Source organism: Lichenostomus cassidix, chromosome 4A (assembly GCF_008360975.1).
Source record: "Lichenostomus cassidix isolate B80296 chromosome 4A, HeHo_3.0, whole genome shotgun sequence".
Lineage (NCBI taxonomy): Eukaryota > Metazoa > Chordata > Aves > Passeriformes > Meliphagidae > Lichenostomus > Lichenostomus cassidix.
Genome location: NC_139485.1, coordinates 411,883 through 439,581, shown reverse-complemented (window position 1 = coordinate 439,581; position 27,699 = coordinate 411,883). Strand labels below are relative to the sequence as shown.

The 27,699-nt window shown below is 53.5% G+C and overlaps 1 protein-coding gene across 3 annotated transcripts in view; it reads right to left on the bottom strand.

Moving 5' to 3' along the window:
• Window positions 1–3,158: 3,158 nt before the first annotated feature.
• Window positions 3,159–27,699, bottom strand: part of MID2 (midline 2) — a 79,612-nt gene continuing 55,071 nt past the window's right edge. For 2 of the 3 annotated variants that reach the window (XM_085060810.1, XM_085060811.1), the window contains exons 3-10: window positions 27,140–27,235; window positions 23,087–23,194; window positions 19,027–19,175; window positions 18,420–18,547; window positions 17,299–17,442; window positions 13,728–13,889; window positions 6,694–6,901; window positions 3,159–6,513 (exon numbers count right to left, since the gene is read on the bottom strand). In XM_085060810.1, coding sequence (XP_084916936.1) covers window positions 6,111–6,513; window positions 6,694–6,901; window positions 13,728–13,889; window positions 17,299–17,442; window positions 18,420–18,547; window positions 19,027–19,175; window positions 23,087–23,194; window positions 27,140–27,235 — 1,398 coding nt within the window. In that variant the 3' untranslated portion in view covers window positions 3,159–6,110. The remainder of the gene's footprint in view (window positions 6,514–6,693; window positions 6,902–13,727; window positions 13,890–17,298; window positions 17,443–18,419; window positions 18,548–19,026; window positions 19,176–23,086; window positions 23,195–27,139; window positions 27,236–27,699) is intronic. The other variant, XM_085060812.1, reaches the window with a different exon arrangement.

Genomic DNA, 27,699 nt, shown 5'->3' with positions numbered 1-27,699 from the left:
AGCCCCGCCAGCTCTCCAGGCACAGGGCTAACATCCATCCTGGTGATTCACAGCAACACCCACTCCTAGCCTGAGCAACCGAGGCAGGAATCCTGCCAGCAGCACGGCGAGAGCAGCGTGTCAGACACATCCACGCAGAGAATTCTTGCCTTTCTGCCAGCGCAGGGCCCCTCTGGAAGCTCTGGCTGCACTGAGCAGACGGTCCATGCTGTTGAGCTGTTGTGACAGCCGGGGTGAGCCCCCGCAGATTAGCCTCCAGAGGGTCCAGAGGCTCATCCGAGACTGATGGGATGCACGGGGAGTGTTTGCACAGTAGTTTCGGAGTGGGCTGATGGCAGAGCCAAGCAGTGCCTCACCTCTCCACGCCGAGGCTCTGCTGTTCAAGTGCTCATTTGTGGCCATTTGGGGAATGTTTCTGCTTTGGAAGGTTTTATTTTTCAGTTTAAAAGAAAAGAAGGTCCCCACGCTGCGTCAATCCCATGGAGGGGGGAGCAGGTCCTCTCCTAGCGAGGACCATCCCATGTGGAAAGGAGCCACTGTGGGGACACCCAGACCTAGAATGTCCTTAGTTCCAACTTTGCAATGCTCCCATCCTTTGCAAAGGAATTCCCTCTCTCCCTCCCCTCTCCACACCACTCTCACACCAGTCGGTTGAGACAAAGCACTGGAAATCTGGAAGGCATAAATGAGAGTGACTGATTTAGGAGGCAGCTGAGGCAGGATGGTACTTGTACACACTTCTGTGTGTGACTGTCCACGATCTGTGGAAAGGATCTGTGTCCCCTTGTGTAGACTCTGGGAATAGCCAGATTTTTGGTTTTATTGTGTCCTTGCTGCTCACTGGGTGGTCACTGGGCTCATGGCAGGCTGGGTGCCAGGGTTCACACTCCCTCCCACCATGGGGGCTTCTCACTGCCAGGGTATCTCTGGCTTTTGGGACCTGTGTTTGACAAGTGGCCAGAGCTCAGGCGTGCCTGCAGATCCCTGTCAGATCCCACACACTTGTCCCAGGACATGCAGCAAACCGTGCTGAGCAGAGTGGTTGGATGGATGAAGGGGATGGGGTTGGGACACCCCCCTAGCAAGCTGCAGTGGTCTGGGGCTACGCTGCCAGGCTCTGGACCTGGGAATATCGGGTCTGGAAATGGAGGCTGTGAGCCCTGGGGACTGCAGCTTCCCACTCTTCAGTGTGGAGTTTTGAGCAGTGGAGTCCTCGTGGCAGAAGCAGGAGCATCAGCACCAGACCTGTCTTGTGGCCCATCACTGCTGTGTGTGTCACTGACACTTCACAGCAAGGGCACGGCTCTGAGCAACACAAATGCCACCCATTTGTCCATAATGGAAGCAGCAACTCATTCTCCAGGCAGGTTCCATGTGCTGGTGGTTAATGTTAAACAGGAAAAAGCCTGGAGCAAAGGCATAAAGTAAGAAATATTTAATTCCACAGTGTCAGTGTGCACTGTAAGTTTTCCACTTAGTAAATATTTCAGGCACTTGTGCTCCAAAAATGGGCTCTGTCTTGTGCAGGTGTCTGTGTCTGTGCTCCCCTCATGAGACTGCCCCAGTGCCCCTTCTCCCATCGGGGCAGTCTCTGCCCAGTGGGTCCATTCCAGGACAGCGAGTCCCATCCCATCCCAGGCCAATGCTGCTCAGTGGATCCCCTGCGAGACCCTGAGGGATGTGCACTCCAGTTGGCTAGCCCAGCCTCTCCCAGGGCCCCGAGCCAAAGGGGCACAGTACAGCTGGGGCTGAGGGATGTGGGAGCCCAGGGCTGTGGCCGAGAGGGGAACTCCTGAGTTCCTCCTTGCTGGCTGCCAGCTCCTGTGCATGGCACGGACTCTGCGGAGGGGGGATGTCATGATTGGTGCTCAGCCTCAGCACCAGCTTGGCCCCACCACCAGCTCCATCCTCGCCCTCTCCAGGGCACTGGTGGGCTCCAGCAGGACCTGGCTGGCACTCAGAGATGTCCAGAATACCTGTGGCCATCCAGACTGGGGAAAGGGCAGGCTGGCACACTCAGTGTCCTGGATAATGAGACATCATCCAGGGGCTGGCAGCAGGGTGCTCAATATTTATGTGTCTGGATGTTTTTGGATGGAGCTTTAGCATCCCGTGTGCCCAGCCACCCCACAGGCTCTGCAGGCTGGGCTGAGCCCAGCAGATGGAAAGCTGCTGCTGGATGGTATCACATATCCCCTGTGGTACCATATGTGTACCACGTATCCCTTCTGCTCCTGTGGATGCACGGCCAGGTTTTGCCAGGTTTGGGGAACATTGTGATGGCCAACAAGAGAATCCCAAGGCTGTCCTCACCTCATGGCCTCCCCACACACAGACATACCCAGTAATGTATATATATTATATTATATTATATTATATATTTTTATATATTTTTATATATATATATACACACACATTAACAAAGAAGTTGCAAAAAATCCAACAAAAAGGGAAAAAACCCAACAGGAAGAACAACCCTTTCCCCAAACAAAACTGAAGCAGGAATGTTACACGTGGAAGGGGAGGCTGAGGTGAGCCAGCAGTTCACACATCCTGAACCTGTACACTGGTGTCACCACGAGCAGAGGAACCAGCAGCAGCACTCTGGCCTCCCTCCATGTCCTGCCCCTGCATCATGTCCTGAGCAGGGCACAGGGATGCGGCTACTGCTCCTCAAATCATGGTGACACCATGGGTGGGTTCTGCTTCCAGAGGACAATGTGGGTGACTGGGAAGCAGGGCACCCCCAGCCCCTGCCTGGCCAGGTATGAGATGGGTGTGGGGGCCAGGGTGTCCCATAATTAGTGCAATTTTATCAGGTGCAAATGTCATGTTAAGAGCTCGTGGTCTTTCTTTGAGCTGAGGATGCCAAGTCCTCCTTGAGCCCATCCCAGCAGTGCCAGTGCTGTCAGGAAGCTCAGCATTGCCAGCACCAACATCCACCTCCAGTGCTTGGTATTCATCTTAGGGTGACACTGGATGAGCAGCTCTAGATGGGACTGGCACACGGGGAAGGGACTTCCATGAGACTTTCCCATGAAAAACAGCCAACTTAAAAGGGTGACTTAACCTCCCAAAGTAAACCAGGGCCATGTGCCACACTGTGGGGATAGCAGATGTGCCCCTGCTGCACCCTCACCTGTGCTCCCACATCCCAGGGCCACAACCCAGACACATGGAGGGATGGCATGCTGGGGAATAGGCTCTTTCGTACACTCTCCTGGGCAAAGCTGTCACCACCAGACTCAATGATGTACATCCCCTTGGCCAGGCCACTGGCAGGGGTCACCAGAAGAATTCTGAATTGGCTCCAGATGAATTCAGCCAGTCTCTTCCACACCCCTCATGGGATGAGCCTCAAGGGGCTCTCGCCCTGTCCAAGCCAGCCACTCACTCCCAGTGCCTGGGCTTTAGAATCATGGAATAGGCTGAGTTGGAAGGGGCCCATCAGGATCATCAAGTCCAGCTCCTGGCCCTGCACAGAACACCCCAACAATCTCACCCTGTGCATCCCTGAGAGTGTTGTCCAAATGCCCCTTGAGCTCTGGCAGCCTTGGGGCTGTGCCCATTCCCTGAGGAGCCTGTTCAATGCCCCAGCACCCTCTGAGGGAAAAATCTTTCCTTGATATCCAAACTAAACTTCCCCTGACCCAGCTCCAGCCATTTCCTTCAGTCCTGTCACTGGTCACAAGAGTGAAGAGATGGGTACCTGCCCCTCCACTGCCCCTGGGGAGCTGAAGACAAAGAGGTCTCCGCTCTCCACTTCTCCAGCTGGACAAACCAAGTGACCTCAGCCACTCCTCATAAGACTGCTCCAGACCCTTCTCCATCCTCGTGGTCATTCTTTGATCACTCTCCAATAGCTTAATGCCTTTTTTACATTGTGGTGTCCAAAACTGCACTCAGGACTTGAGGTAAGGCTGCTCCAGCCCAGAACAGAGCTGGACAATCCCCTCCCTGGCTGATGCTGTGTCTGATACCCCCAGAAGAGGAATTTCCCTCCTGGCTCCAGGGCACTGCTGAGATCCAACTGGCCACTGACCAAGACCCCCACGTCCCTTCCTGCAATTGCTCTCCAGCCTCTCATTCCCCACTCCATACACACAATCAGGGTTGCCCCATCCCAGGCACAGAACCCAGCACCTTCCCTTGTTAAACTTCACACAGTTGGTGATTCCCCATCTCTGTGATTTGTCTGCATCTCTCTGCAGGGCCTCTCTGCCCTCGAGGGAGCCTACAGCTCCTTCCAGTTTAGTGCTGTCAGCAAACTGACTTAGTATTCCTTCCAATGCTGCATCCAGGTTGTTAATATATTGAAGAACACAGGGCCAAGGATGGAACCCTGCAGAATCCCACTAGTGACCAGTGCCAGCCTGACGTCACCCTTTGTGCCTGACCCGTGAGTCAGTTGCTCACCCACTCTATGATGTGTTTATCCATCTGTGGGCTGGACATTTTGTCCAGAAGGATCCTGTGAGAGACTATAAAAAGCTTGCTGAAGTCCGAGAAGATTCCATCTACAGGCTTTCCTAGATCAACCAGGTGGGTTACTCTCTCATAGAAGGAAATCAGGTTTGATAAGCAGGGGCAGTTCCCTAGCAGCAAGCTCCAAAGGAAGGGAAAGGCTGGCACAGCTGGGTGGTCCCAGCTCAGTGGTCCCCAATCCCACTGAGGCACCACATCCAGAGGAGGAAAAGGGGTTTCAAATGTCACAGAGGAAAGCTCAAACACCAGCTGCCTTGAACCACCACAATGCCTGAACACCTTGCCCCCACAGTGTCCCAGCCACTCACATGCCCACTGGCCCCAAACTGTGCCACTGATCCCCACTGTGACACAGGGTGTGTGTGCCAGCCCAGCTCCTCCTGGCCTCTTAAATCTGGACACTGGAGCTTGGCCAGGGGAGTTGATGCTTGTGGTTAGTGGGAATACTGGTGACAGCCAAGGAGCTCCAAGTAACCAGGGTCTCAAGCCTCTGGGATGGACTCAGTCCTTTGCCATAGAGTAAACAGCATCGCCCTGCACTCACACCACCACAGAATCATGGAATAGTTTGGGCTGGAAGGGATCTTTAAAATTCATCCAGTCCAATCCCCTGCCATGGTGGAGAATAAATCAGGAGTCAAGATTTGGGGTCATAAATTGAGATTTTGGGTCATAGAGCACAGAGGTGATCTTGGGACAGGACTCTATTGTGGGCTCTGAGCAGGAAGATGAAGTTTTGCTGCTGGGACACCAGACAGAATGCTAATGGAGGCCTATGTGGAGCAGGGCACTGCTGGCCAGACCCCATGTCAGGATGGAGCAGCTGCCAAACCTCTGTGCCAGGGGCTAAAGCTCCTCAAGGATGCAGACCGCCCTCCTTACTGGGAAGCTCTCAAAGGAGGAGACATGGTGGGGTCCATGGGGATCCATGGCTCTCCACTGTGGGACCCTGAAAATGCATCAAGACCATGCCAGCTGCAGCATGGACAGCCAGTGAGAACATCCTCAGTGCTGTTTTGGCTCCCACAGACCACCACCCACCTTCCACGGGACCACCATCCATCACACAACCACCGCCAGTGCTCACTGAGCCCAAGGGCTCCATGCCTTATCCACCCCACCAGGGAAGCTACCGAGCCTCAGCCACATGAAAAGTCCTCCCTGCACAGTGCTGCTCAGTGCTCAAGTTCCCCATGCCAGCTGGCAGTGGGCTCCAGAGCCCATTCCTCCTGTCCCAACCTGCACCTCATGAAACACATGAGCCATTCCCTGACCACCATGGCATCTCAGGTCACCCTGAAACTCACCCTGGCCTTTTCATCCCCCAAGGGAAGACAGAACCATCCAGGTGACAATCTGCTTGGGGAGGGATGGGAACCACTGCCACGGAGCTGCTCTAGATGCTCTTATGCACTCTGGAGCTCACCAAAAGCAGTTTTTTTCCAGCTGTGGTTTAAGGTTCTTCCACTTTTCCACTAAAATAAGATGGAGCTGGGTGTGGACAGAGCTCGGTTGCTCAGGCATCACAGTGGCTCTCTGGCATGGCTGCCAGGAGGCTCCCAGCGGGCAGCTCCGACCACCGGGACCCACCATGGGGCCATGGGGCACAGGCAGGCCTTGGCAGCCTAGTGACAGGCTTTCATTCCTGACACGTATGGGGACTCCTGGGGCCGGCAGTTACACTCCTGCTGCTCGGGGTAATCGATGAAATCCGGGGCAGGCAGCCCTGAGAGGATCATTAGGGATTTGTTCCAGATGGTGAAGGTGGGACACACTGGCAGAATGAAGGAGACTTCGAAGGTGTGGAGGTGGAGGGAGTTGGCTGGGTCATAGAAGGAGAGTGCATTGTTGTCATAGTCCAAGAGGACACCGAGGCGCTTCATCTGTGGGTGCACCTCCACCAGCATTTCCTTGTTGTTGTGCCGCACCACAAAGTTGTTGTTGCAGCGGGAGAAGACCCAAGAAGAGGAGTTCTTCCCAATCCACTCGTTTTTGGGGGCTGACTTGTAAGCCACGCCAATGGCATACCTGCAGGAGAGGAGACTTGCTCAGCACCCTCAAGCCCTGGCAAAGGACCAAGCCCAGACCCGATGGCTACGGCACCCCATGCTTTCAGAGCCCATCTGCCTCTGAAAGGGGCATAGGGTGGGCATCTCTGGCAGAGGCTAGACTGGGAAAGCATCCCCTCTCACACCGGTGGTGCCTTACCAGGTGGAGGATCCTACCACCACCTCCCAGTAGTGGCAGCCGCTGTCGATGAAGACGTTGCCGGCTGCGCCATAGCAGCCTGTCCCACTGAACCTCTCTGGTGTGTGGCTCTTCTTCAAGGAGCTCTCGTCCTTCTCCATCTGCAGCCCATCATTGGAGATCTTCAGCTTCTTGTGAGCCATCTTGGGATCCAGCTTGAACGGCTGACCTGTAAGGAGGAGACACATGGATTAGGAGTTGTGTTTTTAGCATCACTGTGCAGAAAAGGTTTTCATGGAGCCACAGGTTTTTTGTGGAGCCACAAGTTCTCCAAACTCTCTAGAACTCTCTGAGAACTCTCCATTACAGATATTCAGCAGGGACATAGACAGCATGTTCAATGACCTTCCTGGGCTAAACAGAGGGAAAGGAGGTAAAACTTGAAAATGCAGAGAATGAGCTTTCTGCTCCTGGGGGAGGATCCAGACTGGTGAGCAGCTGGGTGGGATAGGCAGCATCATTGGGAAATGCTGCATTGTCCTGGCAGAAATCCCCAAGTGAGGGGCTCGGGACATCCAGGAACTCCTTACCAGGCATTACTCACTTTGAGTGTCTTATTTCCCTCTCAAGACGTTCCCTTTTGTCCTCTGCTAATGACATAAAATGTGGCAGAAACAGGGTTGTTTCCCAGTAACATGAATGGCACTGTGGATGCCATCGGGATGGATGCACTGAGAGCCAAACCTGGGCAGGGTATACAGCCTGAATTCCTGAATGGATCTGCAGGCTATTAGCAGTAATAAGGGTGACGTAAGTGTAGGGACAGGACAGAGCCGTAAGCACTGGGGTAACACCACTGAAGCAGCCCTGCAGCACTGGGCCCGGCCCTGAATCCCATCAGCTGCTGACACAGGCTCAGGCCATGGTTATATGTGATGGGATACACAGCTGAGGTCAATCTGTGCTTCTCTGCTGCCAGTGTCACTGCTCAGAAACAACAGCCTAGGGTGTGGAAGCACATCCAAGGCACCAATCCAGACCATGTCCAGCAGAGCTGGAAGGGAGGTGAGAGCACTGGGCTGGCAGTGAGCACACGCCCCAGGTTTCCTCCACTATTAACAGAACTGAGGCTGATGGATTCTGCAGATCCCTGATGCTGACCTGAAACTCAACTATGATTCCTCTGTAAGATTACCAGCCCACAAAGCCAAACTGCTTCCCAACAGACACGAGCTGGCTGTCCTGCTTGAATGGATAAGCCCCCTGGCAGCCCCAAGAGCATCTGCCCTCCCTCGTGTCAATAAGCACCATCACTCTGGGCAGCAGCTCCTCCACACTCCACCATCAGGGTTTCTCCACAGGCTCCAGGTTCTGGTGCAGCCTCACTGGGGCACCAGGGCAGGTATGGGGTCAGGAAAACATCTGCACAGGTGTCCTCAGCCTGGAGGGTTGCGGGGTTGGTGCATTACTGCCCATGCACTCTGCCCAGCCCATGCCCCCACCCTGCTCTGCCAGAGCCACTCTGCTAAGCCATGCTGGGCTTTTTTTTTTTCAGCAGGGGAGAAAGCAAAGTTTACAATCCCTTTTGCTTCAACGCTTTTTCCCCTCTTTCCTTTCACAATTTAGGGTCATTTTAAGACCAGATGTGGAAAGGAGAAGCCAGAAGGTTGTGCTTTGAGAAGCCCAAAACAAAGCCTTCCATTTTGGAGTGGTGAGGGGAGAGAGACAGGGTGCCTGTGGAGCCTCATTGCTCCATACTCCACTGTTCTACCATCTCTCTTTGCTTTTGGATTAAGTCAGACTTTGGCTTTCCTGTACGGCATCATGATTTTGGCACAGCTAAAGGAGACTGCCTGCCCCTGAGGATCTCCTGATCCATCTCTGCACTGTCACAGGCTTTGGGTGCAGTCTGTGCCTCAGTCTACCTGTCTGTATAACACTGGAGCACCCAATGGTGCTGAGGGCTGGTGGCTGATCCTTCCTGGCTGCTGCTGTAAAAGAAAAGCCACTCTGGGAGGCAGCTGCTCCACGCATGGTACATCCCCAGGAAGGGGCTGAGCATGGGGTCCCACGAGAGCAATGGGTTTGCCTATGAGGGGTCTGAGCAGGGCTCGAAATGCCTAACCAGCCTTTCTGTGACAGTCCATGCTAGTGACACTGGTGATAACTGGTGTGACTGTGAGGGGCTGTGGCAGGAGCCAACAAGGCTGGTGGAGACAGTGAGGAGTGGGTCCCACCACAGCCCCTGGCTGCTGGCACCTGCAGAGAACCAGGGGAGTGTCCCAGATGTCTGCACAAAGTAGGCACAGCAGGCATCACAATAAATTCCACATGCAACCAAATTCTGGTGCTTTTACATCCCATGTTCTTGGCTTTGCATATTTAACGGTGGTTTGCTTGGGTGATTTCCCCAAAGCCAGACCAGGTCTGGGTGGTGTCCCAGAGCTTCAACCAACCTCCTTGTTTGTCAATGATTTCCCTCTGGAAGTCCTCAGGCTATCCCTGGATTTGCAAACAAAACCCCAAGATGCTGCAAAGAAGCGAATTGAGTTCAGGTGGGTTTTGCCACTGTATTTTCATGCAAGATGCACTAAAGAGCACACAGATACCAGAGAGCATTTCCATAGGGATTCACCTGCTTCAGTACAAAGCAAATGACAGCTGCAGAGAACATCCCAAGTCCTGCCAATACCTTCAGCCTCACGTTTTGGTACCTGACTTGGGGCATGACGAGCTGTGTCCTCCTCCACACTCCTATTTTTGGCTACAGACACTGAGTCCCAGCAAGGAGAAACACTGACTTGGCAATGAGATCCTGAGCCTGGGCTGGGAACCTCTGCCAATTAGCTGGGCAAGGCTGGGGACCCCCAGAACAGTTGAGAATCCCTGCAAACATCTGGGCAAGGCTGGGGACCCCCAGAACAGTTGAGAATCCCTGCAAACATCTGGGCAAGGCTGGGAACCCCCAGAACAGCCAGGCACCCCTGCAAACATCTGGGCAGAGCTGGGGACCCCCAGAACAGCTGAGAACCCCTGCAAACAGACACACAAAGAGAAGCCCAGGCCAGCTGGGAATCTCTGCAAGGAGCTGCAACATCAGTGACAAGGCGCACCTGCAAAACAGCTCATCCGTGCCATGCTCAGATACCTGATGGTAGCTTATGCTGCTTTTCCTCAGAGCCCAATTTGCTGGAAAATTGAGTTGAGAAGCCTGAAAGTAAAGCTGCAAATTGAGAGTGACCTACCCTCTCCTTCCTCTGGCAGCTCTGATCTTTCTGCCATATCTTTTCTTGGCAGTAATGCGAAGAGACAAGCTCTGAGGAAGTGAGGTGTAAAAATTCTTGGCTCCATCAGGAGAGAAACAGTCACAGCCCTGTTTCCAAAGGCGACCCCTTGCTAAGGTCAGTGTGAAGAACTGGAGCCCAGCCCTTGTTACTGTTTTGGGCTGGCATGTCCTGGAGGAAGCACTTGAGCCGCATCCACAGGCAGTGTCTGTGATGGGTAGGCTGGGAGGCAACAGCACATGGGCTGGGATGGGTCAGAGGGTATTTCAGAGAACACAGCCAGGCACCTGCTACCATTAACCCCCTTCCCAAAATATCACTCTGGCACTGGGAAACAACACAGACTTCACAGAGGTCATGATGGTCACAACCTCAACCCCCGGCATGGGAGCTGCTAGAGGCAGTGAGTGTTCTGACTGCATGAGAGGGCAGAGCAGTCTTCACTCCCTGCCCCCCCACCATCACCATCCTCTGTGCCCCCCAGTCACTGCTCTCCAGCCCCCAAGCCCTGCCCAGCAGAGAGCCAAGGATTGTGACAATTCCTCCTACCAGTAACGATCCCTCTCATCATTAATGTGTACATCCTGGGTTGCTCACTCACATAACCTTTTATCACACAAATTCAGCTTGCTGGGATATTCCTGATAGCCTTTTGCTGGTCATCCCCACCCGAGGCTCATGAGCTGTGGGGTAGCAGCCAGCTTCAGGGCTGGACACAGCCAGCTGCACCCCTGGGGCATTTATCAGCTGGATTATCCCTCCCTTCCTTTCAGAGCCAGAGTGAGTAGAGCAGAGGAAATCCTGTCTGGCACTGGGTGTGTGGGAGCAGAGAGGAGGCAGCCAAGAACATGGTCAAGGTCAGTAGTATGCAGGGATGGAGTCAGGCAGAGGGAAGTGTGTGCTGGAGCTGCATCCCCACCCTGCAGGACCCCAGAAACCCACCCCACGCCCCTGGACCCCACAGGGCTCCTGCAACCATCACGGTGAGCAGGGGGCTCACCAGCTAGGGACAGCGAGGACAGGCAGCCTGCTGCCTTACATAAGAGCTATGGAAGTAACTGGAATGAGATCCCCAGGAGCAGGAGACAACATCTGGCACACAGCCAAATCTGGGGAGCAGCAGCCCACCCCATCGCGGGGTCAGTGCAGGGGTGCCACTGGTGCCACCAGTGTCCTGCAGCACAGCAGCTCCTCTGGCTGCAGGGGCACAGGGATCGGGCAGAGCAGAGACAGCAGACAGCTGGTGGCTGCATTTGGCTGAAAATGTGTGGAGAGAAAGGAGGGATGGATATGCACTCTGCTCCCAAGGAACCATCCCTGTCCTGGCTGCAGGCATCCACCACGTTCTGCCCAGAGAGCAAACTAAGCTGCAGGGACACAGTGACACAAAGCCAGCCCTTCCTGCTTCTGTCCCTCCTCTCTGCCTACAATGGCAGTGTCCCTGCTCCCACCAGCCATCCAAGAAGCCACCTGTGGGGCACAGGACACTCACAGAACATGTCTGCCAACACCATCCTGCCCTCCCTGCAGACATCACTTTCTGCAAAGGAAGAAACAAAGATGCAGCACCATAATGCTGAGTCATCAAGTCATAGGAAAGCCATAAATCCATCCAAATCTATGAATCTTTCCACAGATTCCCTGCTGGGACGTTTCTGTAGGGATCATCCTGCTCCTTAAAAACACCTGCACTAACACGGTTCAGTCAGTAACAGTGACCCAGCAGCCCACTGCTCAGGCATCAAATCCACCTGTGACATCCTGGATGGGATGTGGATAGAGCCATCCTGTAGCACACCAAGGTCTCGCCAAGAGATGAAAAAATCAGGAAAAGCCAGAACTGCAACAGAAAATAACGCCAGGATGCACTGGCCAAGGCAAGACTGTAAAACCCATTTCCCTGCACTTTATTTATGGCCAGAGCTGGACCTGTCCCTACATTCTGTCACTTTCAGCAACTTTGGGACACTTGCTCCCAAGTAAGTCCTGCTCAGGCCCAGCCTCAGCAGAGAATGGTCTCTGTCACTAAAACAAACTGTTCTCCCAAGCTTTTCTGTTCAGGAACACAGATTTAGTGCCAGCACTGACAGCGCCAATGCTGTGGAAATCGATGTGTCCTGACACTGACCTTCTGGCGATGGAGAGATCTCTTCAGACATCACTTCAGGAACAAAACGGGCTGTGCAATATGCTAATGGACCATTTCTGTGTTGAGCTGCTGACATTTTCACCAAGGTTACAGCAGTGAGAAAGCATGGGTGTGATATCCTCTGCATATTGCCCACTGGAAAAAGAGAAACCCTGGTCCCAAATATGGCAGGATGAACAGCCAGTGGGGATGTGCTGGGGCTGCAGTGCAGGGCTGCAGCACTACTGGACACCCAAAGGAGCCTTTGTCTCCCAAGACTGGCCACAGAAGAAAATAAATCAATATATATTATGTCCATATATGTGGCTAAATCAAACCTTCAGGAATTCAGAGGTTTCCACAAACACAGATGGCAGAGAACACCAAACCAGTGGCAGAGAGGGATGTGCCCATCAGTGCCACAGGCCTCTCCTGCCCAACACCTGAGCGGGAAGTGAGGGATAGGTCCTTGTGGGAGGGGCTTTGGCACACACAAAACCACCATCACACATAACCTGTGCAGCGTCTCAGGTGGGGCTTCTCAAGGTTTCAAACATGCAAGAAGCTGCTGCAGACACATCCCTGCAGCAAGGGGGGCTCAGCACCTGACTGGACTCTTATCAAACCCAGTCCATCCCCAAGCAGGAGCCTTCAGAGCTGTTCTGGCAGCTCTGGTGACTGACACTCAGTTACAATCCCAGAGAGCAAACTATGTCCAAGGGGAGCTGATGCCACAGCCAACTGCCCTCGTTCCCAGCTTCCCAAGCCGCCCATTCTTCATTCCCAGAGCGAGCGCCTTTCAAAGCTGGGGAAGCACTGAAAAGCAGCAGCCACAGGAAGGATAAATTTTAATGAGCAGGCGGATTGGGTTGGAGTTTGCTTCTCAACATCTCCCTCAGCCTCACTGCCTTGATGTTGTTTTATTCAGTTTAATGTTGCACAAAGAGAAGAATGAGGCAGAGGTGATAAATCACCATGAAAACCTCATCCAGGCAGAAGTGATTGTTGGGAAAGGGAACAGATGGGACGGCTGTGCTCACCAGGACCACGCAGAGATATGGGAGCACTGGAAAGGCATGGGCATGGAGCAGGCAGGAGCCTGGAGAGCAAATTCATTCCTCCCCCAACACCTCATATTGTCCCTCCCGTGTCACCCACCAGGCCATAGGTGCCAGTGCTGCTGCTGTCTTTGCTGTCGTTCAATGGGAAAAGGTTTCCCACCACAAACCCAGGAGCTCTGTCTGTGCCAGGACAGGTCTCACTCCACTGCAGGGCAGAGTTCAGTCTTTGCTAGACACATTTTACATTCCATGGCATCCCTTGGACATTGGAAAGGACAACTTCTGCTTTGTGTGCAGCTGCAAAACCCTGTTTGACACCATGGAGACACTTTTCAACCTAATGGCTCTCCAAATCACAACCCTCTGCAAGCTAAGCTACACACAAGAACACAATTGCTCTCTGACTCCTTGCATTGGCCCCAAAAAGCCCAGGGATGTAAAGCCAACAGAAGGATGGACCATCATGACCTAAGACCCCAGGGATGGGCACTGACAGAAGCAGAGGGCTGATGGAAGCCCCTGGCACCTCATGGGGTATCAGAAGACCATCCCTGAGGCAGGGATGAGTGCCTGGGCACCTACTGTTGGTCTTGAGGCGGGCAGGCTCACTGTTCCGGCTGCCTGCCTGGTTGATCGCCTTCACCAGGAAGATGTAGCGGGTGCCACTCTGGAGCCCATGAACTGTGTAGTGGTTCTGCTTGATGTTGGGGACAATCATCCAGCTGTCCATGGAGTTGTAGAGACCTGCAGCGTGGGAGAGGAAGAGACATTTATTCCCAGGGAAGGACAGAATACAAAGCCCCTGTGCTGTTAATGCAGATCTCACAACTGTGGGAGGATTTACTGCCTGCCTGGGAGTTCAGAGCATCTGCAGGGAAATTTCCAGAGATGATAAATCCCAAGAACTCAGAGTCTTTTCTACTGTCATCACATAAAGGCAGTGATGGTAAGGCAGAGCCAGGGCTGCAGTGCTGGCATCTTAGGATGCTGACATTGGAAGTGATGGGGAAAGGGTGCAGAGAAAAGGAAGTTCTACCAGCAGTACTTTCCAGCCAGGGCAGCAGCAGCTGCTGGTGCCTGGGAGGGGGTGATGGCCACCATCACCCTACCATCACCCCACCATCCTCCTACCATCATCCCACTATCACCCCACCATCATCCCACCATCACCCCACCATCACCCCACCATTGCTCTCTCCCATGTCTCCACTCCCACAGGACAGCCTCCCTCCTGCTCTGGGGCCACAATATGCAATTCCAGCAGCAGAAAGGATTTTTGCATTTGCACCCAGATTGACGTGTTTACAACTGAATCTTGCTCCTGCCCAGTCCTTAGTGCTACAGGGTGGGAAGTAATAATCCATGGCCAAGGGATGCTGATGCTTGGCTCCCTGAGTAGACTGGTCTGCAAAGTGGTTCAAAGCAAATGAGCTCCCAGTGAAGGCATCCAGATGTTTGGAAATCATTCAGGAGGCTGAACTCTTTCTGAAAATGGGAAGAAATGAAGAATCCAAGACCATGCAGGTGCCAAGCTGACTTCTGCAATGGAAATGCAGTGTTTGAGCTGCTGCATGTATAGAAATGTAGTGCTGTACCTCATGTGGGGTGACACAGCATTCCAGGATAGGGGAGAAGCCCTACATGGTGTCACTGAGGCTGTTCTTGCCACAGCATGACTGGGATGAGGATCACCTGCAGATGTCATGAGCACCTGAGCAGCTGGAACTGGGGGACAAGGATGCTGTGGGGCTCAGGGCAGCTATCACAGCACAGGGCAAGGGCTTTGAGCCGAAAGAAGAATAAAGAGGCTTGGAAGAAGCAGCTGGAGGATTCCTGGACCTGGTGAGAGGTGAGGAACACATTGTGAATTTGGGTAACTGAAGGGGGGGAGGTTTCAATGTATGCAGAGCTGGGAGGCAGGAGCTGGGAACACTCCACACATCTGCAATGACTTCCACTTTATTTATCTCCAGTGGCTGGCTCAGCTGCAGGACAAGGGCAGGCTGCAGTCCCTGTCAGCCTGAATTTGGTTTGGGATACATGTGGGAATGGCCAAGGGGCACAGAGCAATGTGATGTGAAGCAGAAAATAAAACAGATGTGATCCTGATTGCAGCCTGCACACAGAGCTGCTCTTGTTGGAGCACACAGCTTCCAGCCCCGTACTGGTCGATGTCACCTTCCTGCAGGAAGGACCAGCTGGGGATGCTCCATCAGGAAGAAAAAGGTGGCTGAGAGACAACACTGAGAAGGACTTGGCCTTCTAATCAAGTTTCTTTCCCAAAACAACCTCAAAGAGCTTGGCCTTGAAGACCAACCTCCTTGCTCCTACCCTCACCAAAGCTTAAAAACAATCCCTTCTATTGCAGCATTTGTCATCCATAAAAACATCTGGCTCTTGCCAAGGTCTTGGCTTTGATAGAAGCATGAAAGGGATGGTTCCACAGGCCAACTGTGTTCATGTTGGAAAGGTATTTCCTCTTCTGGTCAGCCTCCCAGCTCCTGCTCAGTGTTCCTGTGTCTTCATGCATGAGCTCAGCCAGGGCTCACATGGTCCCGTCACCCAAACTGCACTGTTCCAAGTGTCACTATGTTATTCATTTTCTCCTCAGGGATTTAACTGATGTTTTCTTCATTCCTCCTAGGAAGAGCAACCTGGAGGTTGCTGGCTGGCCAAGAAGGACACTTCTGACATGTGACCCTCAGGGCTCTCCTCCACCACTGCCCTCACTGTTCTTCACTCCCGCAGTCTCCACAGCTCCTCCTTTCCCAGTGCCTGTGCCAGACCCCAGAGGTGGGCAGGTGACTCATTCCCAAGTCCCTTGGTGTATGGGACTCCAAGCGATGTGTGTCCAAAGTGGCGTGTGGGGAAAGGTGAGAGCCAGATCCTTCCCTGGCATGGTCCCATGGCAAGGGCACAAGCTGCAGCAGGGGAAATCCTGACTGGAAGAGAGCCAAATCCTTCTAGCTGGGGGTGAAGAAGCACCAGATGCTCCATCCCTGGTCAGTCCTTGCTCCTCAAGGAGCAAGCCCCGAGCAACCTGTCAGCCCAGCTTGCACAGAACTGGCACAGGGACCTTCAGATGTCCCTCCTCTCGCTGACACCACCAAGTCCACATCCTGTCTGCAGCTGGAAGTACAGGGGACATGGAGCTGGTGGCCATCCAAGAGTGGCGCCAGAGAGGTGGCTGAGCTCTCCAGGCTTCCAGAGGACAAACTGCTGGAGACAGCACGCTCTTGTTTCCCAGAACAAGGGAGAAGGCTGGGCCACGGCTGGGAAGGTGAGATCCAGCTTGGAAAGTCACAGGAAACTTTCTCTGGCAGCTTCCTGCACATTTCAGAGTGCACTGAACAGCCTTCTGGAGCTGTGACACAGTGCTGCCAGCACCAACATCCTCCCAGCCAGCAGGACAGACTGACAACAGCCCAAAACAGCCACTCTGATGCACCCTGTCAGCACTTCTCACAATGGCAAGTGCTGCTAGGGAAAGCCAGGAATAAAACTTTCTCACAAGCCATGGACCATCAGTGAGATCCCTCCTCAGTCCTCAAACCCCATTCCTGTTGGACAAATTTGTGGCAGTGTGGAAGAACAATTAGGTATGGCAGTGGTTTTCACAAAAAATTACCTGGAGCCATGCCTCAGAGCTGTTACAGAGGGTTTATAAACCACCTGAGTTATCAGCCATTGAGCAGGTATATGTGTATGCAGGTACCTGTGTATGATCCCAGGTATATGGATCTAGGAGCTGTGAGATGGATGACAGCCTCCAACATTCCCAATGCTTCACCAAGTCGGGGCTGATGACACCAAGTGCATGGCAGAGCACCTCAGGGATTGTCCCCAGCATGGGAGATGTCTATTGCTCTGATCCACCAGCCCTTGGTGGATCATTTGCTGCTGTTTCCTCCACAGCCTTTAAACTCGGATGAACCTGAGAACTTTTTCCTTACAGAATCCCAAAATAGTTTGGGTTGGAAAGCACCTTAAAGCTGACCCAGTTTCACATCCTGCCATGGGCAGGGGCACCTTCCACTATCCCAGGTTGCTCCAAGCCCCATCCAACCTGGGTTGGACACTTCCAGGGATGGGGCAGCCACAGATTCTCTGGGCAACATGGGATTCCTTCCCGAAGGGGAGTGCTATGACTTACTGATGAAGTTGGCCTGGCCGGTGAAGATGGTGTACTGGAGCTCATAGGAGCTGACGCTGAACTCATCCTCTGAGATCCAGTGCACAGTGATGGTGTCATGGGAGGCTGTGCAGAGCTCCTCACGGACCGATGGTGGGTTTGGTGCTGTGGGATAGCAGAGACCACAGATTTTGGTCAGTTTGGGCTTTCCTTCCTTAAAACCCCAGGGCTCTTCTGCTCCTGTAAGAACTGAGATGGGCTCACAGCAGGAGTAGAGTCTCTCAACACCAAAATCTCCCTCATTTTAACTGTCATTGTGTTTCCCACTGAACTAAACTTTTTAGTTTAACAAGGCATACAGAGGTCAGAGCACAGGGCTTTTGCTGCTGCTCCATCAAGGCTGACACACCCACCCTGAAACATGCTGAGAATCCACTTCCCAATCCACCTATTTCCCTGCACTGGTTGTGGAATAAGTATTTTACCCCATAACTGATCCGGACATGCTTGTGCTAATCTTTCACTGAAAGCTGATCTGCTTCATGATGATAAAATTGGATTTGGATGAGTGAGGATATCCTCGTATCCCTGGAGCTGTCATCCCTCCAGTACTCCAGCACAGGCTGGTCCAGCAGCCATTGCTGCTCCCAGACCCCTGAGGGCAGTGACCAGTCTGTGCTGTGGTATCAGGGCAACACTGAGGGGCCCAGCAAGGTCCTGCCCACCAGGGTTCATAATTTAGGACCAAGTGACCCACAAAAAGAGCAGAAAAAGGGAAATGGTAAAGCACAGAGTGTATTAGAAGTATAATAATTAATTAATTCATCGTTCCCCCTCTGTAATCCATATGGACCCTTACATATCTTTCTCACATCCATATGGACATCAGCCTCCTCCCCAGGTCATGGAGACCATAATTTTTAAGCTTACTGAACTTTTCCATGGGTCCTCCTGGAGGGGCAGGGTGAAATGGGAGGATGGGGACATGTCACTGTCCTGAGGACAGCACAGCCTCTGCCCTGCCACAGCTGACCTGGCCCTAGTCACCACTTAAGCTTTAAAATAGGTCTGCCACCCCTTGGCAGGGTGCAGGGCAGGGGCCTGAGGGGATGATACAGATGGGAGCACACCTGTGCACTCACCTGTTAGATAATCCAGCCCCTCCAGCAGCTTCTTCTCTCTGGAAAAATCTAAAGCAAAGTTTTCAAAGGCATCATTAAAATTGATATCTGGTATCAGGACTTGCGAGGATGCAGTTGCCATGGCGACCCTGGAAGGAAAGAAGGGACCATCAGTATGCACCAGGGTGCACACAGATCCCAACACCGTGGCAAGGGGGGCACAGGGATGGGGACAGCCTCATTGAGACTCATCTGCTGTCAGGAAACCAGCTTGCACCTACAGACTACTGCCCCTACCCAGGAGGGTGGCCTAGCCCAGGGACAGATCCCCTGAGAACTGGGGGGGGTTCCATCCCTGGGACTCCCAGCTTTGACTGGCCCCTGAGCTCCCTTTGGATTGGCATTTCCACCACTTTCCTACCCCAGGGAAGGGGGCTTGCTTCCACAGCATTGTAAGGACCTACCATGCAACACCTGTTCTGTGAGTGATGGGAACATGACCCTGGGGTTTATCTGAGGACAGCACAGTGGGAGGCTGCAGGGGTGGCTGGGGATCTCTGGGGAAGTGACTGGGGGGGACCTACAACCAAGGGCCAGTTCCAGCATCAGTGTCCCAAGCCCAGCCCACCTCTCAGCCACATTCCTGGCAGTCTGCAGGAAGCGTGCGTGGTCGTTCTCCTTGAGGATGTGCTCAGCCTGGTTGATGAGGACCGTGGAGCGCTCCAGGCACTGCCGGCAGTTGGCAACCTGCTGGGCCAACTTCCGCAGCTTCATCACCTGTCAGGGGAGCAGACAGAGACAGAGGTGCTCAGGAGCTTGAGAGGCACAGAGGGAACCCCATCCTGAGCCAGGAGCTGATCCCGAGGAGCAAGGAGCAGTGAAATGGCACGGGAGTGTCCCAATGGCTCTGGGGAGTGAGTACAACAAAGCACTTTCCATGTTAAATTTTGCTGGGAGTGGGAAAGCCCCAGGGAGCAGCCTGTGCCTGCTCTGGAGGTCCCACATGTGATGGACACAGGAGACCAATGCATCCTCTCTCCACTCCTCCCATGCAAATTCCTCTCTCATGCCAGCCTGAAGAGAGCCCTGCCAGTCACTCAGCTCAGGGCAAGGGAACCTCAGGAACAGGGGAACCGTTTACAGAGCTGCTGGAAAACATTACATTCACAGCTGCTGAACTGAACTGCTGGGTGACCAAGGTATGAGGGAATCTGCATGTTCTCCCCCTCCCTTCTCCCAGGCTTTTGGAGGACATCAGCCCCAGCCCTGTATCCCCACAGTGTGATGCTGGGCTCCAGCATCCTCTGGTGCCCACTCAGACCTCACTGAGGTGCCCACTGTGGGTCCCAGTGCACAGCCAGCAGCCCAGAGGCACCTGGACAGTGGGGAAAGCAGAAGAGTGGGTAGAGAGCAGAGGCAGAGGGAACATCCCCATGGTTAGTCCACCCCGCTTCACCAGGGGAGGCTTGCTGGTCCTTGGCACACAGGCACCTACACCTGGAGGGCTGGCAGCATGACCAGGTGAGGCAGGTCATGCTTGTCACACTACATAGCACCTGGGGTTGCTGCCACCACTGTTACCAGGACCAGACATGCAGCAGACATGCAGGCATCCTGGACTCCAACTTGCTGCTGCCTTAACACTCACATGCACAACATCCAGCCAGGCCATCCTCAGCTGCCACAGAGCCAGTGTGTTCCTAAGGAACCTCACCTTGCTCCCATGGCCCCAGCAGCATCCCCCTGGCTCCCTCGGGTGAGAGGCTGGGGGCACACACAGGACCCCATCAGGTTTTGGGCTGGGAGGGACCCCTGAAGTCCCCCCAGTCCATGAGCAGCTGGCAGGCACAGATCCTGCGGCTGTTTGCAGAGGGAGCAATTCTCCTGCTGAGGCTCAATAGGCTCAGGGACAGTCCACTTTATAACCACACTCATCAGAAAACAGTTACCAAAAGGATAATAAGGAAGAGAAATAAGATTATTTTTGTTTAGAGGGAAGACTCAGGGAGCTCTGGGACAGCTGCCAGCACAGGCAGGGAGAGGGCAGAGAGCCCCTGCCTTCACTGCTGGAGCTGCTGGCATGCCAGCACCAATCCCTGACAAAGTGTCCGTGGCACAGATGCCCCGGCTCAGGCCAGCTGAGCTGGGCTGTGGCACTGGCACCTGCAGTGCCCTGAGCAGGTGTTGCAGGCGCTGGCACTCACTGTCTGGATCCACGCTGGGCACAGAGCTCTCCAGAGCAGTGCAGCTGCCTCCTTCCTCCCACTCCTCCTCTTGCATCCTTCCCAATAATCCTTTGCTGCCTCCTGGCTCCATCCTGAGTCCCCACCACTTCAGTGCCACGTCATCACAGGGTGCTGCCCAGGCTCATGACAGGAGTACCCAAGCCCCTGCAAACTCAGCACATGGCTCCTCAACATCTCATCTCCAGTGAGTTTCCAAAGACACACGTCCCGGAAGAGCTCCATTTCTAGGATTAGGAATAAAACATTCCTAAAGGCTGGGCATGGTTTCCTCACATCTGGGAGTGTGGCAGTTGTCATCCTCTGGGTGCCCTTGTCCAGTGTTCCTTGTTCCCACCCAGAACCATGCACAGACTCCTGCTCTGGTCCTTGCACTTCTCGCTGCCTGGAGGAGATGGAGGAGCTCCATCTCCCACAGAGGTCCTGGGATGGAGCTGTCAGTTCCTCCTGGGACCACATTCCAGCATTTTTGCCTCCACAGACTTCCCTTTTCAGGCCCTGGGGCTGCCGCTCTTCCCAGCACCATGTGCCACTGTGATCAGGTGGCTGCATACATCCATTGGGCCATTTGTGAGAAAAAGCAGGGCAGAACAAATGGAAAACCAAATGGCAATCCAGCAGGAAAGCAGAATTCCTTGCACCGTAGCTGGAGCACTTCAAACCAGCCACAGCTCTAAAGCTTACTCCTTTCTCCACTGCTTCTGCAGAGGGTTTGGGTACTATTCTGTGCCCCTTGCCTCTGTCCAGCTGCCAATTGTACGAAAACAATATTTTGGAGCTTCCAGGTCCTCCCAAGCATGGCTGGAACTAGACAGCAGAGACTGGAACAGTCAAGGATGAGGGTGGGAAGAGCAAGCAGACAGACAGATGGACCAGCAGACGGCACCGTTACATAAAATATCTTCTCTGGAGTGCTCGGGGTAGAAGCAGGATTTCAAAGCTCCCACTGCTGCCAGGGTGTCCTGGAGCCGTGCCAGTGGCTCTTCTGTGTACACATGCAATGGAACCCACTGCAAAACTTTGCCTGGGGAACACCTGCATTAGGGCCACAGGTACCATGGTGGGGTCCCAGTGCACACCCAAGCTCAATGAGAACAGCAATGGGGTCATGCAGGCTCCCCTGTGCATCCTCAGAGCTACAGCTCAGCCCTCCAGCCCCTCGCTGCTGCATGTGGAGAGCTCAGAAAGTGAGGGCTGATGTCACAAACACCAACAGCTGGATAGCTGCAGAGCCAGCCGAGGGTTTTTGGAGCTGGAGAAAGGGCCATACGGAGGTAGGGCAGCACACTCCCAGGACACACATCCTTGTTGTGGCTCCTGGAGATAAGCACAACACAGCATAGAGCAGGTGCAGGAGTGAGATGGAGAAGTGGCATGAACTGTAGGGGGAATCAAGACCACCAAAGACCCCCAAAGCCTCTGACCCATTTTCAGAAAGGTCTGGAAGAATGGACTGTGCATGAGAAACGATTTGCAGAGAAAGTGAGAACTCTCCAGGATGGGGAAAACTTATCTATACAAAGGTCCCTCCATGAAGCCCAGGCAGTGACCCCAGCACCTTGGACACCCTGTTAACTGGATTGACACTGGAACCAGGACTGATGATGTCCATTCTTTCTTGCTCTCTCTTCCGCTTTAATCCATCTCCCTCTCTCTCTTCCCTTTTACCCTACTGCTTTATCCAAAACTCAGTACTGTGTCCTTATACTGGGAGATCAGTATATAAAAATTGCCATGCCAAATAAATTATTTGCAATTTACTAATAAAAGCTTTTGCTGACCCTCTTACTTTTGTTTTTTCTTTCAGCCATGAGCATCTGTGAATCTTGGGTGCTCCCTTTCCCTTTGGGGTAGGATGCTACACCTAGAAACTACTGGGAAACATCTAGAACCACTGGAGAAAGTGTGCAAACACTCCCACAGAGACCAGGGTGAGAAGCAGCTCCCCCCCAGCTGTGCTGCAATGCAGAGCGTGCAGCCTCTGCTCTCTCTGCAGCACTGGACTATGGTCCTTCAATATTAATTCCATATCATTCTATTAGAACCACAGTGGTGAAGAGCCCCGAGGAAGCTGTCTGGAGTGATCCAAGCCTTTGCACCAACTTGTCATGCTAACCAGAACACTGTTCCTGCTCCAGCCTCAGCCAGCACATGCTTGTCAGAGGAGCCCTGGGGGAGCAGCAGTGATAGACACCTGGCATGGAGGGCAGCAGCAGCAAGGGACATCCAGATTTTGGATGGTTTGGCACTGGTGGCTGCCCAAAGCAAACCCTTCATGGCAAGGCAACACATGCTACTGCATCTCCTCTGCCCAGGGCTGGCACATCCCAGCGTCACTGGCTGCAGAGTGCTGCTCCTAGAGAGGAGGGGCACACCCTGCAGCAGCCACCCCATAAGCACAAGAGGGGACCTGTGACCAGGGACTCATGAGCTGGGCCCCCTCACCTTTGTCTCCTTGATCTTGACGGCGATGACCTGCTTGCGCTGGCGGATGATCTCCATCAGCTCATCGCACTCCTCCATCAGCTTGGCCTCATGCATGGCTGTGTTCACCTGGCCAGGAACAGCAACAGCGTGTTGGGAGGGACACACAAATCACAGGTGTTGGGAGGGACACATAACACACATGTTGGAGGGATACAGCCCATGTGCTGGGAGGAACAGACAAGTCAGAGATTTTAAGAGGGATATACAATCCACAGGTGTTGGGAGAGACACACAGGTGTTTAGGAGGGACACACTCACTCTCATGGCTGTGTTAACAGTGGTGCACACACAGAGTGCAGTGGGGGTGCAGGCAGAGGTTCCAGTCCTCTGCCTCCAGGGAAGACCAGATCCATGGGAGAATGGACAGGAGAGGACAGGGGGAAATGCACTTCATAGAAGAGCGATTAAGCCCTAGCACTTCATTAAAGCACACTACAGGACAGAAATAAGCTTTCCTTGTTTCATACTCCTAAATCCCTCTGAAACACAGAGCAGTCCAAACACAGCCTTGAGTGAACCACATTTTTGCTACAGGATCTTTTTTTAAACCTGGCCAGCAGATTATGCAACACTGGAGTGGGAGACAGCTGATGGTCTGCAAAGAGAGCTCCATGGAGGAAAAACAGCAGAAAATTTTCCCATCTGCTGCATGTAGTGGGAGGGGGAAACAGCCCTAGCATTTGGAGCCTGCAGCAAGCTGCTGTGGCAGTGCTGTCATGCTGCCCAGCTGCGGTGAGCTGGCAGCACCCTGGACGCTCAAAGTTGTGTGCCCACAGGGATGGCTGTCACCCCAACTTCCCAGGAGCACAAACCTGGACTCCCCCTGTCATTCAGCTTCTGGGTCACATGAAGGTGAGGGATGGTGAGGCTGAAGGCTGTGCACAGCAAAGGGCAGGAAAGAAATGTTGGGCCAAGGGACAGGAGGGGAGTTGGGGCACCTCAGCTTGGCCCTAGGTCCATCCCTCCAACCAGCTGCCACCCAACGGTGGTCCCAGAGCTCAGGCCTGAAGCGTTCCCCTTCCAGGATGGCTACAGGACAATGTAAATCTGTAGCCATCCACAGCCTAAATCTCAAAACCTGCCCAGGGCAAGAAATCTGCCCTCAACCAGGTTCATGTTCTGGGGGGCTGAATGCAGGTGAAGTTGCAGAGGACACCACAGTCCCTTTCCCAGTTGCCTTCTGCCCAAAAGGAAGCACTTTTTAGGCTGGGGTCACTGCAAAGGGCCACCAGAGCATGGAGGGGGTACTGCAGACCAGCACTGTTCCACTGGCAAATCCCTGGCTCAAGAACACCTGGATACTGGCCAAACCACTCTGTATGGATAAACCAGTTCCCAGGTAAATGCTGGATTTGGGGGTGAAGACTCAACAGGTGCTATGGCTGCAAGAAAGCTGGGCAGGTTTTAGTAGTAAGAAGGGAGAGAAAAAATACTTCACCCATCTCAGTGTTGGGGGAGAATGTGCTAAGGACAACAGTCCTGGAATAAACTCATCTCTAGGAAAAGCTTGCCTGCAGCTCATGGGAATGAGGAACAGCATCTCAGCCCACAGCCTGACTCACACACAGGCTAACCTCCTCCCCCGTGTGCCAGCAGCTTGGGGTTGCAGCAGAGCACCCCATCCCACCTCCACAATCCTCAACAGGCTTTTGGCTGTGTAGCAGCTGTGCCATGGGGACACCATGAGCTCGCAGTAAGGCTGCTGTGACACAGAGGCCATAGCTCCATGGTGCACACTCTGCTTCTCCTGCTCTCCCAGCAATGGGGACATTGGGCTGGTACCATCTCTATTTTATGAACTAAGCTTCTCCACAGGGTTGTTATCTGCTCTCCTGGGTCAACATTTCCATCACTGCCACAGGATCTGGCCATTTCAACCTCTCTTAGTGCAGCCCCCAAGCACCAGAGTCACTCTGAGCCACAGGCTCAGTGCCCTGAGGACACTTACAGCCCCCTTCTCCGGAATGAACCTCTCAAGGTGTTGGTGGCACCATTCTCTGGACATGCCATGGGATTTACACTCAACATGTCTGAGGGGCAGAGTACACAGGGATTGCATGTGCCTGCCTAGGTGCCATGTCCACAAATAGCTCGAAAGCGAAATTCCCTGGAATCAGATTGATGAGGAGCACATAAATTTTGTGCTTCACAGTTTACTGTTTTCTTTGCAAAGGTGCCTCCAAGGGCGTGGCTACACATTCAGCATGGCTGAGAAATGGTATTTGATCTGTTATTTTAAGAAGAGTGTCTGACAAAGCTGAAAATTCCCAAACTCTGTCAAAAATGACAGCTTAGAGGTCTGAGACTCCAAGGATCAGACAGAAATACCAAATATCTTTTGATTCATCCTGGGGCAGGTCATTAAGACATTGGAGCTGAATTCAAAGGAAGATGTTCAGAAGGACATCCCACCACATCCCTGCTCCATCCCTGGTGGGTTCTCAGAGCCAAAGCGTGGCCCATCAGTGCAGCAAGGGCTGGAGGCTGTCACCAGAGCTCTGCAAGGGCATCCTCGCTCCTTCTCTCTCTGCCAAACATCTATTTGCTATCTGTTTTCCCAGACTCACTCCAAGCCCACTGAGACCTGGGGAAGAGGAAGCCCAGGGGAGACAGCTCCAACAAAGCCATTTCTACTGCAGAGTGATGCACAGGCAGAGAGAAGCAGGACAACACCAGTAACACAGAGCATTGGTGCGGAAGGCCAGCAGTGCTGCAGAGCCAAGTGCTGCTCCTTATTTTGGCTGGAAGTTCAGAGCATCTCAGCCCCCTCCTCCTTCTCTTTGCACATTGTGACAGTGGCTGCCAGCTACTGGCGGCACACTTGGCCCTGCTGGCACTCACAAAAAGGGCTTCTGCACTCACTTCCTCTTGCCAGATCATCAGGACAGTACTGAGGGAGTGAAGAACAAAGCACTGATGCTGCCTGCAAAAACCATGGGGGTTTGGAAGCACCTTCTTGGCCCCAAAGCTCTGGCTGCTCTGAGACGCAGGTGGTGAAGGACAAGCTGCAGCTCCTGGAGTAAACGTATCCCAGGTGCTTTGCAGTGTGCAAATGGCTCCAGCCAGCACATGCAGCATCCCTTGTCCTGCTGCAGCATCCCTGCATCCTGCCACAGCATCCCCACAACTGCTGCATCATCCCTGTATCCCACTGTACCATCCCTGCATCCTAGTGTAGCATCCTTCCATCCTACTGCAGCATCCTTGCATACTGTGTTGCATCCCACCACAGCATCCCCCCATCTCACTGCAGCATCCCTGCATCCTGCCACAGCATCCCTCCATCTCACTTGCAACACCCTGAAGCAATATCCCCACATCCCACCGTGGCATTCCTGCATCCTGCTGGCTGCTGGGCCCATGGGATGGCTTGGGGGAGGTGCAGGGGAGGCACAGGACTTGCATCCCCCACAAGGCCTGGGGTGCCCGAGAGTGAAGTAAAACAACTGTTGTGCTCTCTCAGACACTGGCAAACTCCCCCTAAATCCACAGCTGCAATCCCGGCAGCAGTCTGGGGTTTTGTCCTGTGGGAAGGTGGTGGTTCAAGGAATTGCTGCATGCTCGGTGTCACCCAGCTGAGCCCTCTTTGCAGGTTCAGTGTTACCCAGTTGATGAGCCTTCTTACAGGCTCAGTGTCACCCTGTTTCCATGCTTAGTTTCACTCAGTCTTCCACCAAAAGCACTTGCTGCCCCCAGCACAGAGCAGCAGGCAGGTTCTCCTGCCTGGAGCCAGCTCAGCAGCCCATGTCTCTTCTCACTGGCTCCCAATCATGCCAACTCCTTCAGACCCTACAGACCTCTGGCAACCATCCCTGCGTCCTCCATCGCTTGGGACTAAACTCTTCAAAACAATACAGCCCCCCAAAGTCCTGAGTGATGCTTCCCCCCACACTCATCTCTGCTCCCAGGGTAATCACCAGGAAGGGACTCTGGTGTGATCCATGCATTCCCTCCCGTGAGCCAGGAGCTGCCCCAAGCACCTTCCCCAGCCCCCTCCTGGCCCTGACCCACCTCCACTTGCTGGCAGATCTGTATCAGCTTGGCCATCTGGTTCTCCAGTTCACTGTTGCGTTTAACCAGGTTGGTGAGATTTGTCTCCAGGGTTTGCTGTGCATCCAGAAATGGGGGAAAGAAGAAAAATATAGAGATCAGCAAAGCTGGAGTATCCCCAGTCCCCTGCCAGCAACTGAGACCCTCTGCCACCCAGTATACTGCCTGCGGGAGAGACATTGGGATAACTTTGGGCAAAGGTTCTGGTTGTCCTTGACAGCTCCTGCCCGTGCCAGTGGGCTGTGTTGGGAGGGAGACACCAAGCCCAGCACTGTGCTAACCCTGGAGTGTCACCAGCTGAAGAGGACAGTGTGGGTGTCTGCCCTTTGCCACCCCTTTAGAGAGCAAATTTTGGCTATTTTCATCACCAGTTTTGTTCTGCACAGGGTAGGGGAGATGAACAAGCACCTGACGAGCCATGGGAGAAGGACATCTCATCTGCCAACATCTCATCTGTTTTATAACAAAGCACTCGCTACCTGTTGCAGCACTTGTTGTGAAGTGATATCCTATTAATATTT